Source organism: Silene latifolia, chromosome 7 (assembly GCF_048544455.1).
Source record: "Silene latifolia isolate original U9 population chromosome 7, ASM4854445v1, whole genome shotgun sequence".
NCBI classification, from domain to species: domain Eukaryota; kingdom Viridiplantae; phylum Streptophyta; class Magnoliopsida; order Caryophyllales; family Caryophyllaceae; genus Silene; species Silene latifolia.
Window position 1 is genome coordinate 12,359,061 of NC_133532.1, and position 15,636 is coordinate 12,374,696.

The 15,636-nt window shown below is 41.9% G+C and overlaps 2 protein-coding genes across 2 annotated transcripts; both read right to left on the minus strand.

The window, feature by feature from the left end:
- Positions 1–5,208: 5,208 nt before the first annotated feature.
- On the minus strand, positions 5,209–6,855 carry LOC141589733 (limonoid 21-O-acetyltransferse-like). Its single transcript, XM_074410359.1, has 2 exons — positions 6,715–6,855; positions 5,209–5,700 (listed from the first exon to the last, which is right to left on the minus strand). Exons 1-2 carry the CDS (start codon positions 6,853–6,855, stop codon positions 5,209–5,211), a joined length of 633 nt encoding a protein of 210 aa, XP_074266460.1.
- Positions 6,856–9,982: 3,127 nt separating this feature from the next.
- LOC141589734 (uncharacterized) lies at positions 9,983–10,696 on the minus strand. Its single transcript, XM_074410360.1, has one exon. It carries the CDS (start codon positions 10,694–10,696, stop codon positions 9,983–9,985), a length of 714 nt encoding a protein of 237 aa, XP_074266461.1.
- Between the last annotated feature and the right edge of the window lie 4,940 nt (positions 10,697–15,636).

Here is a 15,636-nt window from a genome sequence, read left to right on the forward strand (position 1 = left end):
TTGGATGGGATACCGAATGTGAGAGTTTATTTGATGGGGTCGGGATGGGAGCTATGTACAAATTGCATCGCCAAACTTTTTCTAGGATTACACTTGAATTTTTGTCCTCCCTTGAAGTGGAGAAAAATAAGAATACAAGTAAGATAACCGGTATTCCATTTCGGTTAATGAACAAGACAATTCAAGTGACCCTTGAGAAATTTGGGAGAATTTTTGGGTTGCCAAGTATGGGGAGCCACCTTCCCCCGACTAGGTATGATCAAAAGGAGTTGTGGAAAGCGATTTCGGGTGAAAATATTGATGATGAACCAAAAATGAAAGAAAGTCATATTCATAGCCCTATCATCCGGACTTGGCACCGCTCTATGGGGTAGACCATATTTGGGAGGCATGAGCCTCACAATATGCGCTCCGATGAGCTCTACATTCTTGGGAGCTACCTTAGGCAACACCCCAAAGCGTACCAAATCAATATTGCCCACCTATTGATCCTCCATTTGCAAAAGCTTGGCAACAACATCCGGAACAATTCACCGATCGTGGTAGGGGGTTTGATAACCCAAATTGGCAAGGAGACGGTAGGCTTTGTAGAGTCACGACATCGAGCGGTATAGGGGGTCACCATCATAGATAGTAACCATTTGACCTCACTTTTCTTTACTCGGTATGATTGGGATGATAAAAAGACTTACCTTGTGATTCGGAAGAGCTTGACCTGAATTGCTCTCCCAAATGCCGACATGCTTACCCTTGAACCGGACAAAGACAAATATCTCCTTCCTATTGCAAACCCTATCGTTCCTACAACCCGACAAGTAGTCCGTATCACTCTCTCTTACGAAAGAAATGTGCAAGGACCAACCCAATCATCTTACAACTATGATGCCCTGCCCGAAACCGAAACATCTACCTCCGGGCAACCTCCCCAATACCAAGCCATTGACCCCAAGGTAATGGAGCTCATGGAGCGAATGAACCTCGGGATTGGGAAGGTGCAAACCTCTTTAGATGATTTCCGCACCCACGTTGACAAACGTTTTGAGCAAGTCGATGACTCCTTGGCCCGAGCACACCAAAAAATTGATAGAATCTACGTGGATCAAGCCCTAGGAAACTACCCACTCTATGAGGACTACGCTTCCCGAAGAATGGTCCCCCTGATGGCCCTTTTCCCTCTTACTTCAACTTGCCAAATGGAGGGTACGTTAATCCGGGAATTCATGGGGGTCTCAACTTGCACCCCGACTACTATAGCGCCCCTTCCTTCCAAACTAGTGGAGGATTTGACTACAGCCAAGGAGGTGGCTACGGTGGTTTTATGGGGGGGAGGGGAGGAGGGGCTTTGATGGCCAAGGAGGGTCAGGTCCGGGAGGAAACACCACCACCACCGGTATGGATGCTCCATACAACCCTCATGACAACCTAGGAGGGTATGGTGGTAGTGGTAGCGGGTTTGATATTCTTGATGGTGGATATGGTGGTAGCGGGAGAGGGTTTGATTCTCATGATAGTGGATATGGTGGTAGTGGAAGTGGATATGGAAGAAGTGGCGGCTTTGATGATGGAGGCCGCGGGAAAGAAAAATTTGTTGTTGAAGTTGATGATGAAGATGAAAATGAAGATGCGGGACGCCCATTAGTAGGCTACGGCTCGGACACCGAATGAGCCTTGATCTTTGCTCCCACCTTGAAAATCCAAAGCCAAGTATGATCTCCTACAATCCAAACTTCTCATTCATATTTAAATTTTTGTATGCATTTAGGTAGATGTATAATATGTAGGATAGTTCATCATTTAGTTTCATCCATTTAGAATTGCACTAGTTTTCAATTTGTATAAATTGTCACATATAGGATTGCATCCATGTAGACTACCTTGCATCATACTTCTATTCTTGCATTTAGTTAAATCATGCATTGCATCCCATTTTAAAAAAAAACAAAAAAAACTGAAAATTGAAAACCCAAAAATATGTTCTTTTAATTTGAATAAAGTTTGCCTCTTAACCACACTTCGTCGTCATTGGATGTTGTAAATAATAAGTGTGGGAGGAGGCAAAAAAAAAATACAAAAACATGTTCCTTACTTTTGCAAAAATTCAAAAAAAAAATCTTCTTATTTTTCAAATATTAAAAATACCAAAAACATGTATTTCCTTTTTTTTAATTTCCTCCACACATTTATTTTCAAATATCCAAAAAAATCCAAAAATATGTTCTTTAATTTCGAAAAAATTCAAAAACCACCAAAAATATGTTGGTTATTTTCCCTATTCTCTCCCTATACTTTGTTCCATTGAGGACAATGTAAATTTCAAGTGTGGGGAGGGAAATATCTACTTTGTGAATATATATATATATATATATATATATATATATATATATATATATATATATATATATAAATTAGAAAAAATTCAAATATATATATATATATATATATATATATATATATATATATATGTTTGGCTAACCTTTGGCATAGGCACAACCAACTAAGGCAAAAAGGAGCTAGAAGACCGCTTGGTAAACTCGTTCTAATCTCTTACTCCTTTACCGTTCTTTCTTTATATATCTTGCATATTTGAAGGAGGGTGGGTATTTTTGTGCCTTGGTTGTTCCTTCTAGGAACTTTTGGATTGATGAGTTGGTTTTGATGTGCTGATAGGTTTAGCCAACTTGTTCCATGTTCACCTTATGTTTATTTCCGTTTCTCGCATGCATTCGTTTCACATGTACATATGTGTTGTGTTTACTTCTTTGTTGCATTGAGTTTGTATATAAATTTTTAAACAAAATATGGTCTAGGAAGGGAGCATGATACCCTCTATGATGAATTTGTCTTGGCCGTGTCTTTTCCCTCTTAGTAGCTTGCACCCTTTTGACCCAAATACCCGGGAAATGAGGCTTGACCAAAAGTATTGACCACCCTGTGAGACCATAAGACCGTAGTCTAGGCCTAGATTTCGACATAGCTACTTACATGTGAGATTTAGAGCCTCCTTTGGACCGGGACATCAATGCTATGAGACGGTATCTCCCGACCAAAACCTTTGGTTTTTGAAACAAAACCTTACGCTTAGATGAGGATAGCGGATTGACCTTTTGATTGATGCATCCTATTCTTGATTACATGCTTAGTTGTTGGATGTGTCTAAATTTTCCGCAAGCCCCCACTTGCCTTGCAAAGGAGTGCATACCTCATTGCACCTCATTATGAGTTGAAGGGACGGAGGAGGCCCGTTAATTGCCTACCATTGGATATTATTAGTTTAGATTAGCACTAGTTAATTAAGGGTCTTATCTTTTGCTCACTAGCTTACTCGGGGACGAGTAAGAGCTAAGTGTGGGTTGATGAGTGGTCATTTGGCCTCACTTTCCCCCTTCTTCCCTATACATTTTGTCCTAAATCTAGACGGTTTTGGCCTCTTTAGCTTGCATTTTGTAGCTTTAGTCCCGTACTACGAGCTTATATCATTTCATGCAGGTTTGGGACCCGAGAGGACTAAAGAAGCTAGCTAAGAACATCATGGAACAAGTATGAGAAAGAAGATTGAAGAAAGGCGTAAAAGGGCTCCCAGCCGATCAGCCGGCAGCCGATCGGCCGGCAGCCGGTCAGCCGGCTGAAAGTCCCTCCTTACAGCCGGTTCAGAGACGGCAGCCGGTTGACCGGCTCATCATACCTGGCAACTCAATTTTGGCTGAAAGTTAGAGTGGGTTTTGTGCCGGTCCAGGACCGGCGGTCGGCCAACCGGCCGAGACCCCTTTTCCCCGCATTTCTATTTCTTTGTAATTTTCGGCCCATTTCTTTTGTAAACTATAAACACCCCTCCCCTAATTCATTTTCACACACAACCCTAGATCTATATTTTTCCTTACCCAGTTTGAATTTCTCATAATTAGTTTGATAATCCTTCCTTAATTAGAACAAGTTCTTCAATAATTACTTCATTATTAGTACTAGAAATTGGGTTGTAACAAGATTGAAGATTTCTCCTTTCTTATTTCAATCCAAGTTCCTTTCTTTGCTATTGAATTGGTACAATTTCTCTCCTTAGTTTCATTTGTTTACATTTTCTTTCTCTAAAGTTTTATTTAGTTGTTTATGTTAGAATTCTTCTCTTTGTTGTTTGATTGTTGTTTTTCTCTCTCTTGTTCATCTTTTCCTTGTTCACCATTGTTGTTTTCACCCAAATATTGAGTCTTTGGATTTCTTGTGTTAAAGTTTGTGTCTTTTGGTTTAATCCTTACCCATCTTAGACTAATTTGCCTTTCCTCATAGTTTTGTTGAATTATTGCACGATTAATTGTAGAATCCAATTTCACATCATGTTTATCCTTAAAGAATCCATCTTTATTCATTGCCTTGTCTTAAAAACCATGATTAGTGAGTAGTACCCTTGCTAGGGTGCGATTGGGCACTTGCATGAGTGATTAACATGTTTTATTCCATTTAAATAGTCATTAAGGGGAAATTGGTAGGGTTTACCTTAGGATTTATTTTGTTGATGTTGTAATTTGGGATTTTGGTTGATTGATGACCCTTGTCCACCAATAGGAATTGGTTAGGTCCTAGGCTGACCACCCATTTACTTCCTTGGCCTATTTGGGTTGAACCCGGGAGGGAGAGCCTAAAGAGGGTGCCTTTGGGAACCGGTTTGAATTTCACCTTTGGGAAAAGGGGTGGGAAGGTCGGGAATTTATCGTATTCTTAGTGACTCCTAGCAAAAATCGACTACCTTTGGGATGGCGCGCGTCCTAGGGTCTTAGAGTATTGTATAGGAGAGTCCGAGTCATGAGCCCGGGAGGGAGTTGAGTCGGTAGGTCTAGTGTCCTATTGTGAGCCTGGGAGGGAGCCAATAGGCGAATTAGAGGCGTTTTCCCCCGCCTTGTATTCCCAAGATGAGTAATTGCTGGAATTAGCATGATAATTATGAATGTTTGTAGCCTAATCGTGCCCTAGTCCTTTCATATCTTGAGTAAAACATTATTCCAATTAGCTTCTTCTTTTAATTTAGTTGTTGTTTAATTAGTTTCATTTGCATGTCATTTAGTGTAGCTCACTTAGTCATTTTATCAATCAAACCTATTTTCTTCGACTTAGCTAAACTTAAGAATAATAACAATTGGTAATCTCCCATACTCCTAGTTATTCGACCCTCAAGTAGTGTTACTAAATACGTTCACTTGCGAGGTTAAGCTTGAACCATCACCGCTCTTCATCACATTGCTTCTTCAACTCGTCTAAGTTCTCCTTGTTGAAGATTAGTCTCCTCGTCACAGTCTTTTCCTTACAAATGGCACCTTCAGGATCATACATCTCGTTCAGGTCCGTCGAAGGAAAAAATGATGCCGAATCAAATATAACCGATTCTGTGTCATTATTATCGGAAACCCATCGAGCATTATGAGCCCAAGCGTTAATAAACGCGACAGTGGTTGCTGCGTCAGCAAACTTATGCAAAATGCACATACTTATAGCCATACCGCCACACGAAAAGTGATTAACTTGGACTGCGGTTACTACGCTCTTGTTAGTGCTAAGAGGTGGAAAGGGCAATAGCCTTGTTAATTCCTCCGGATCTGGATTCGCTAGAATTTCCGCTAGGCTTGTTAAAACATCAGCTTCATTAAACTCGACCCCTTCATCGTTGCAATTGATTAATAAGTTGCCTTGAATCCTTCCGGCTAGTGGGTAGAACTGAACCAATGTCTCGGAAAGCGACTTTTTGAGAAAGTTTATATTGGTATTTTGAGAGATTATTGTGATTAAATGGAGTTTGATAAAAGAATATGTATGGAATGTGAATAGAAGGTAGAAATTGGTCTATATTGGTGAGTTGGAGGGTCTTAAGGTGTGATTTGGAGTTTGAGGAAATGGCTTGATCATTTCTTTTGATTTGATCTCAACTTCGATTTTTGCCATTTTGATAGTTATTTTTTGGTTTTTTGAGAATTATTTTTTGGTTTTTTCGAGAAAATACGTGCTCCTTCTCCTCCTCCTTCTCCTCCTCCTCCTCCTCCTCCTCCTCCTCCTCCTCCTCTTCTTCTTCTTCTGTTGATCATACTCTAACCTAAATCTCAATTTATATCCATGCATATGCAGACAATCATAATTTATATTTTTTTTCAAAAATCGTTACAAGGTATCCCTCCGTCCCGATCAATTCTTACCATTTGCTTTCTTTTGACACTATTTATATATAAGTGAAGAAAATCTTTAAAATAATTTCTAGTATATGTAAATACAAAAATATATGATGACCTGTGTTGAGAAAATGACTTAGATCAACAATAATTGTGGTTCTGCTTCTTGAGATTGTGACCGAAAACCCAATGTGAAGAAAATTATTTATTTTAGCTAAAAGTTTGTTTTTAATTTTATAAATTGAGTTCTAGAATAAGAACTCGAGTTGTATTATTGAGAAGATATCTTTATGTCCATAATTTAGGTAAGATATTATTAGCTTATTTGTATTTACCTTATTCTTATCCGTTTAATTACTATTCATATCTTTCACATATAATACTTGTATCGAAATAAGAATATTTTGTAATTAGCTAACCCTAGAATCTTAGTCTTGTAACACTAGATATATTGTAATCGTTGTTCGTGAATAATCAAGCAAATTCATTATTTACATGGTATAGAGTCTAAATGATCCTCTCAAATTTTTCCGACCACACGTCACTCAAACAAGACCTGACGTCTTACCCCAAAACTGGCAGCTGACCAACCATCTCTCCCACCCAATTCAATGTAACTTGCCAACTTCACTGAACCATCCAACCCGCTCCCCCTCGTCACCTTCACCAATTGCACCCAATCATCTCTCCCACCCAATCCAATTGACATTAAACTTTCAATAATTGTTCTTTCAATTTACACCTTCAATAGTTTACGTCTTTGATCTCTTGGGTATGTATTTGAAGACTAAGTGACAAGTCTCCATTTTAATACAAAGATCTTCCTTTATTTATGTTCCTCTTTACTTTCCAAATTGGTACATTTCTTATCTCTCTTTAATCACTTATTATTACTTGCCTCATAACACTGTGCTTAGTTTAGTCTCTTTGTTTGTTGTTGCTATAGCATAGTTCTCATGATGATTAGTGAGTAATAACCTTACTAGGGACGATTAAAAGGTAGAATCTGCGCTTGATGAGTCTATCAAAATGGATTAATTGATGTGGTTTTAGCGAGTGCAGATTAAGTGTGTGATGAAATGCTTGTTTGACAAACTTGTATGAATCTCTATCTATTCAACACTCCTATAAGATCGACAACCTTAGGAGTTGTTAGACCATGCAATATATTGGTGGCTAAAACCGGTGTACGGGAGAGGTAACCCGACTCGACTTAGGTAGGACCGTAAAATCGAGAGCCTAGGCTCTTATGCAACTACAACCTTGACTCGATTTAGACTGACATTTGTAAACTCCTTTGATTTCTTGTATGAACCCATGACACCCTAGTACTTTTAATTGATTATTTATATCTTGTTATATTGTCTTAATTTTATTAGCTTAGATAAAAACCTAATCTGTAACACCCCTATTAGTCGAGAGGCCTTTCTCAAGGTCATCCTAGCTAATAGGAGTGCTACGCGACTTGGTTTCCCAAGCTTGTAGTGCGAACAACCGAAATGGAAGCAATTTAAATAGATAAGTATGTAGTTAAGTTAAGTTAAGTGATTACATATTCGGTGATTCAAATACGATCCTAAATTATACAAACCAAATCATAAGAATGGAGTTTAAATAATTAATGTCAAAAACTAGATAAGAAAGTGGCGACAAACTTAAAGGGAGACCGCTCCAAGTCCCGACCCCATCCAAATGCACAATATTCCCGTCAAACCACTACTCCCCATATGATCGGAAATATTATATGGTTCACCAGAGATATTTTAAAAATATTTGGTGTTAGTCTCAATAATATGAATGCCTACCATGACATGACTAACCGATATAAAATGCAATATGATATGCTATATGAGAATATGCACAACACAAGAAAGCACCAACCAATAGTCCTCCAACACAAATCGGTGACGGCATCGCAATACCGCCACCAATATCCGGACCGAAGTCCGTAACAAGACACTAGGGATACACTCACAGTGCCGAGCCCGGGCACTAACCGGACCCCTGCTAGAGGTCATGACACCACATGCGTCCCTCTGTATTCAAGTCATTAACGTGCACGTTCCTCTTGGGTGGGAAGCTCCAAAAGGCGACCTAAGCGTAAAATGGTTTACCGACCCGTCTTACGTCTCCTGAACAACTCAACACAACACCTCGCATTCCTCCAACCATCTCCTCCAACATCCACAAATAACCAAATATTCACAATATGCCAAATTGTTTTTCCACACATTTATAAACCATCATATAACAAGAATACAAATGTTTATAATTAAACCAACCAATAATCCACTAATCTTCCCAACTCATGTTATAATGCAACCAAATGATAACATAAGGTTAATACCACTTACCCATCTTTGATATGATGTACATCCAACATTAGTAGGAAACCAAACCCTAATTACCCAACTAATCATGCTATCATGCAACTATAAAATATATTATTCAATTCATGACAACTAACACAAATGTAAACAAACATATTACTAAGACCGAGTAGGGAAACTCTACCTTCACAAATCTCCAAGAAAGTAGGCATGCACATTAGAAGGGTTCCTCTAGAAAGTCTCCTCCTACAATAATTAATGAACTAACTATCACCAATGTGTTCTATAACAATTAATAACACTAATTAAGCTTTAATTAACCCACTTAATTAACAAAAACCCTAACTAATACTCCCATAATACAACATCCCAAAACTAGGGTCTACTAACAATAAAATAAAGGAAAAACGTAAAGGAACACTTGAAGGGATAAGATTATGGAGATTTTGGGGGATTTTGAGAGAGAATGAAATATTTAGGGTTGTGAGAATGAGTGAAAATCGGAAAAATGAAGTATAAATACCAAGGCTTAACAATACGAAGCCTACACGTGAAAATCCAACCGAGCCCGTACTCTCGGTCGAGTGCACTAGCCACTCGGCCGAGTGAATCGCTACCAGAGGCTGGTATAATGCCCAGAAGGCACTCGGTCTATCTACTCGGTCGGGTAGAGCTGCACTCGGTCGAGTCATCAACTGTACGCACCCTAGTGCGCTACTATAAAATATGGGGTATTACACAATCTATTAATCGTGACACTTGCATAAATTGAAATAGATAGACTTAGAACTCAAAGCACACAGTCCCGTGGATTGACCTCGACTTAAGCACTTGCTAGTTGTTTGTTAAGATTATAAATGTGTTTGATTGAGTGAACAACGACTCGCTATGATCAATAGGAGAGGAAAGTAAATGAAATAACATGGTTTTGGATTTTAGAAATGTTTTATTTTTAAAATTTATGACATATTGTTGGTTTTTTTCCTTAATATGAATTAAAAGGAAACAACTTGTTTTTGAAGTTTTTGTTATTTTTCTATTTTTTTTTTTGGATTTTCAAATAGTAGCAAAGTAAATATGATCCATGATCTTTTACTACATGATATGCACTGTTAAATGAAAGCTAACTAAGTGCAAGTAAACTAAACACAAGTAAGCTAAATGTAAAGTTGCTAAATGCACTAACCTAGATGAATGCAAGCTAAATAATGTAACTAGAATGCTTGACATACTCGGTTAGGAAGGGAGCTAACTTGGGTTAACTCAAAATGCATATGCTAATGAAACATAAGAAGAGAGGAAAGGGATACATACTTATATACAAAGGATGGAGGTGCTCACTAAGCTACCTACTCAAAGTCATCAGACTCCTCATTATCATCCCCACTTTTGTCATTTTCTTCCTGAACATCCACATCTTCTTCACTCTCTTCATGCTCATTCTCTTCATTTTCGTTGTCATTCTCATTTTCTTCTTGTTCCTCTTCTTCATGTTCATCCTCCTTCTCATCCACCTCCATATCTTGGTGCCACTACCTTCTCCTCGTGTGGGGAATAACAACTCCAGATTGGCCTATGAAGGAAGGGGCCGGAGGGATCAATACTGCCTTGTTGAGCCAAGTCATTGTACAAGGGGTATATAGGTTTGCTGTAGGGTTTAGCTCTTTCATTCTGCTTCTCCACAGGTGCCTTTCTGGATGTAGGATCTGTGCCATAAGCTGCCCTTCTGGGCCCTGAGTCTTCTTCCAGCCGCATGACTGCAATTGCCTTTGTCTGCACCTCCTCGAAGGTAGTGCATGGGTACTTGGTCAGATCTTTATACAAGTCTGACTCCTGGCGGAGCCCCTGGCGGAAAGCTTCTATGGCTGTGGCTATGTCGCACCGGGGGATTGCCACCTTCTCTCTGTTGAACCTGTTCAGAAAATCTCTGGTGGCCTCTTCAGGTCCCTGCACTATTCGGTATAGGTCACTGGTTTGTTTTTCTGGTCTGCGGCTGCTGGCAAACTGCTGGTGGAAGGCATTGACTAAGTCGGCGAAGCAGGTTATGCTCCTGTTGGGCAGGCTGACGAACCACTGCAAGGCTGCTCCGGACAGGGTGGATCCAAACCCTTTACACATACAGGCTTTTTTCAAGGAGCCTGTCGCGGTGATCACCATCATCTTTTGCTTGTAGTGGTTGATATGGTCAAGAGGATCTGTGGTTCCGTCGTAAAGCGTCATGGCTGGCGGCACGCATCCTTTCGGGACACCGACCAAGGCTATGTCATCCACGAAAGGGGAGTCCGCGTAGCTATCTCGTGTCACCTTCTCCAGGGGTCGTGCTACACCCGGAATCCTGTACATCAGGTCCCTCAATTCCTGGTATTGTTGTTCCAGCAAGCTGCCTGCTCCTACAAGAGGGTTAGAGACAGGCGGAAAAGAGCCAACAGATGTACCTCCCAACCAAGCTCCTCCTGGGAACTGACTGCCTGAGGTGCCTGGATAAGGGTGAAGCCCAGGCTGTTTTACATGCTATCCACAGTGGTGAATGTGGAAACCATGCAGGGGGCAGGAGCCTGTCCAACAAGGCCCTCAGACAGGGGTACTTCTGGCCCACGATGCGCAAGGATGCTATGGAATACGCTAAGAAGTGTGATGCCTGTCAAAGGCATGCACCAGTCAGCCACCAGCCTGCAGAACCTCTGCACCCAGTCATTTATCCCTGGCCCTTTATGAAATGGGGAATGGACATAGTGGGACCGCTGCCCAAGGCACCAGGAAACAAGGTCTACATGCTTGCCATGACGAACTACTTCTCCAAATGGATAGAGGCAGAATCATTTTCCCAGGTTACCGAGGCCCAGGTGATATCTTTTATTAAACGCAACATCATCTGTAGGTTTGGTATTCCATCTGAAATAATATGCGATAATGGGTCTCAGTTTATTGGCAATAAGACAGAAGCATTTTGTGCTAGTTGGAACATTTCATTGCAGAAGTCTACTCCCAGAAACCCTCAGTCCAACGGCCAAGCAGAGTCCAGCAATAAAATCATAGTGGAAAACTTGAGAAAGAAGCTGGAAGAAATTGGGGGTAAATGGGCAGAGGAGCTGCCACTAGTCCTGTGGGCTGACAGGACCACCCCTAAAGTAGCAACAGGGCAAACTCCCTTCAGCCTGGTATTCGGGGCCAAAGCAGTTATTCCTTCAGAGGTTAAGGTTCCTACCCACAGATACGGGTGCCTGACAGAGGAGCGAAACCAGGTGGAAATGGCAAGCAGTCTAGACACGGTGGATGAGCTCAGAACCAGCGCCCAGATCAGGATGGCCTCGTACAAGCAGACAGTGGCTAGAAGCTACAACAAAAATGTAAAGGTCAGGACCCTGCAAGTAGGAGACCTGGTCCTGAGGAAAGTCTTCCAGAACACTAAAAACCAGAGAGCAGGCAAATTTGCCTACAATTGGGAAGGACCGTACCAGGGGGAAAGTATCGTCGGAAATGGAGCTTACAGGCTCATGACAATGGAAGGGCAAATGGTCCCCAGATCGTGGAATATCATCCACCTAAAGAAATATTACATCTAAAGCGACTAGAACAGTCAGCAACCAGACATGCAGCACGACCCCACCAGGTTCCAGGTTTTGTTAAAACGTTCTTGTCTTTCTAAGAGCCTCAATTTTCAAATAGAACTTTAAAATCCTTTTTCAGAGCTTCCAAATTAAATATTTTGACTTCAAATTATCGAACTATAATTTTCAGTATGCTTTAAACGAATTACTTTAAAATCTAAGTTTTATCAACGGTACACTTCGAGCCTATTTTAAAAAGAATTTTCTGCACACTCTAAGAAGATAGGAGCCTGCAAAAGCTAACCTGGTGGAGTTTCTATGTCCCTACACAGAGAAGCATGGACTTATGGCTAAGTACCCACAGATCGGATGAACTAGGCTCCTGCAGTACTCAGCATCCATGCAAGCGAGGTTCCTCTGAATAGAGGGGCAAGTAGATCCCAGAGCCTCCAATCAATGAAAGCCGGCAATAATACAACGAAAAAGGTGCACGCACGACAAAATAAAGGTACGCCAGAAAACGGCAGAATATTAACTAAAACGCCCGAAGCGGCAAAATATCAAAGTACGCCTTGCTCCCATGAGCAAGGCCAAAACACACCGAAAATTATCCAAAAGATTAACAAAGTTTTATGCCACACAGGGCCTAGAAAACAGATACTAAAAACCAAAAGAAGCTGGTACAGGAACCTCATCAATCCAGAAACACATGCTCCACCCCTGTATCCGGAGTAGGAACAGTCTCAGGAGCAGATTGGACAGTGGAGTCACCCGCAGGAGCCAGGCCTCCATCTGGACAGGTTCTCCCTTGCACCTCTTCTTCTTCAGCAGCTGAAAAGTCGTCGTCCTCCAGGGCGTCAATTTCAAAGTCCGACAGAATCCCCAGATCAACCTTCTCAGGAAAGGAGTCAGCAAACAACCTCTCTTCTTCCTCCAGGTCCCAGGACAGATGCTTTCCCTCGTTGAACTCCTTGATGCAGGCGATCTTCATCTCCCAAGAGGAGCAAGCTGCAACATCTGTCAGGGCCTTGGACAAGTTGGCCTTCTTTTCTTTCAAGACCTTGTTTTCGGCCGTCAGAGAGTTATTAGCTTCCAGAACTTGAGCCATCTGCATCTCGGATTCCTTCAGACTGTTGCGGATGGAGCTCGCCTCCTCCCTGAGCTTCACCTTCTCCTTCATCTCGGCGTCTAACTGACGGAGCAGATCCTTCTTCTCTGATTGTCGACGGCGCACTTCGTCCTCAAGTTGGGCAAGCCTCTCGCGGAGGAGGAGCGATATTTGCAGCGACTAGGAAAAATCAGCAGGATAACAGTCAAAAAAAAAAAAAAAGATCCTACCTCAAAAGCATGTTTAGCATCCAGGTCTGACAGCTCATTTGAGGACCTCTTCTCCAAAGATGAACGGGGACCAGGAAGCATCAGCCGCTCCAAATAGGGCCAATGCCCCAAAGACCGAGAAAGACCGAAACCCTCAGGAAGCTTCAAAGTCATCTCAGCAGGATGAGAATTGGGGGTGTCATGGGTAGGAGGCCTAGTAAGTTCAGGGGGCAAGGACGCCAGGGGAGTGGCCTCGATAGGAGAAGGCTCGGAGAAGGAGACAGGCTTCTTCGAATGAGCAGCCTCAGCATCCGGGGTAGAATCAGCCTTCCTCTTGGAAGCAGGCTTGGGCACACCTCCTGTAGCCCTCTTCCTTCTCTGGGCTAAGATCATCTGTAAGGTAACCTTGGGTCTGGCAGTTTCTAAGGATCCTAGAGAGGTAAAGAAAAAGAGTAAGGTCCCAGGAATAATACAGGGTCCTGAAAACAAAGAAGTCAGGAAGAACATGCAAAGAAGGAGCCTACCAGTCATTGTTGCTTCCTCCTCCTCCTCTCCGTCAACGGGCGGTGTTCCACCTGGAATAAGGCCCAATAAGCGATTGAACGATCTCTGATCAGGAGGCAGACCAAACAGCCTGGTGAGAGAAGCAGTCTCGTCAGGTGAAGGCACTAAACGGTTCAAACCTGCACAAAAAAGCAAGTAAGGAAAGTAAGAAAACAAAGAACAAGAGAGAAAGAGGAAATCCTAAATACCTGAAGTGGATCGCCACTCAGAGTACAAGTAATCAACTGGAGGAGGAAGGGAGTTAACTTCTACAAAGATAAAACGGCGGAACCAGTCGGTGTCATTGGGCTTAGGAGGAAACACTATGCAGTGCTCCTCATTCTCCCGGACTCGCAGGGTCACTTGACCATGGCCCAAGGACCTCACAGTAAAGAGATGACCCAGATCACCGAGATTGATCCCGGAGTCATATAAATCGTTCATAGCACAAAGGGGAAGCAACGTACGCCAAGCGTACGGGGCCACCTGACACACGGCGAGCTTGTTCAAACGGAGGAAATCTTGAATCAATTTCGGGAAAGGAAGTCTTAAACCCAGGAAAAAAGGGTAGAAGTAGAAGCATGTCCACCCCGGCCTACGAAAATCCGCCCTTTGGCCAGGGAGGGGGACATGCACCACCACCTCATCAGAAAAACCAAACCACTCTTTTATCAAGGCAATGTCAGATGCCTCGAAAGTGGAGTCACAGGAATGTGTCGGAGCAAGAATAGAAGCAGAAGGGAACAAGTTGGAAGAATCAGAAACAGGGATCGACATAGAGAAACTAGAGGAACGAGTATTTTTTCGGGCCATTACAAAAAAGGAAAAGTAAGATACCTGGGGTGAAGGATGAAAGAAATGGAAGATGAGAGAGATGGAAGATGAGAGAGACGGAAGATGAAAGAAAATGGGAAGTTGGAAGAAGTAAAGAAAGTTATAGGAAAAAGAGAAAGTGGACGGTTGGGAAGTAATTAATGGGCATAGCAGTTAAAAAGATAATGGGTAATCATCCGAAAAGGCGTGGGAAATCGTACAGACGGTTTTTTGGCGGCTCAGTCAGTTTGGAAATTCCCGCCCAAGTGTACTTGCACGAGAATTTGGGGGCAATTGTTGGGGAAAAATTAACACTTTTCTCTATGAGACGCGTGGCATGCATTAAGTGGAGGAGAGCGAATATGAGAGGACCGATGAGTTGGCAAAATAAGGGCCACGCAATAAAGAAGAACAAACACATTTAGTGTTGAGAAAAACGCCAGTCAAAGGGGAGGAAAGTCAGAACAAATATCTCCTAAAAAAGAGGTAACCGTCCCAGGAACCTCGCAACGGGCGTCCAGGGCCCTGGGAGGAGGAAACCCTAGGAAGACAACTATAAAAGGAAAAAGAAGGTAGCAGCAGAGGACACAAGAAATTTCTTTGACATAGCTTACTAGAAAATATACTACGATACTTCCTTACTTGCGATTCACTTTCGATTATAGTGCAATTATTGGCGGGATTCCGACTCCCCCCGCGGTTGTTCCCACAACGGGTTTTCCGCGTCACCAAAATTCTCTCGCGTCACATTTTTTCTTTCGTTGCTTTCTACCTTTGCTTGTCAATTTCGTTATTCGCTCATAGCCATAGACGATCACTTTGACCTCACACATTGATATATAATCGGTAAAATTTACCCAAAACATAGTAGATGTCTACTCGAGCCTCATATATACTCTTTCGCATGTCGCTCAACATCCCGACACTATAAGGTTCATT

Coding starts and splice junctions, on each gene's coding strand:
- LOC141589733 (XM_074410359.1), bottom strand. CDS start 6,855: ATGTCAATTGGATTGGGTGGGAGAGATGATTGGGTGCAATTGGTGAAG. Junction 5,701..6,714: donor GGTCAGCTGCCAGTTTTGGG/GTAAGACGTCAG, acceptor ACATTGGTTCAG/TTCTACCCACTAGCCGGAAG.
- LOC141589734 (XM_074410360.1), bottom strand. CDS start 10,696: ATGACGCTTTACGACGGAACCACAGATCCTCTTGACCATATCAACCAC.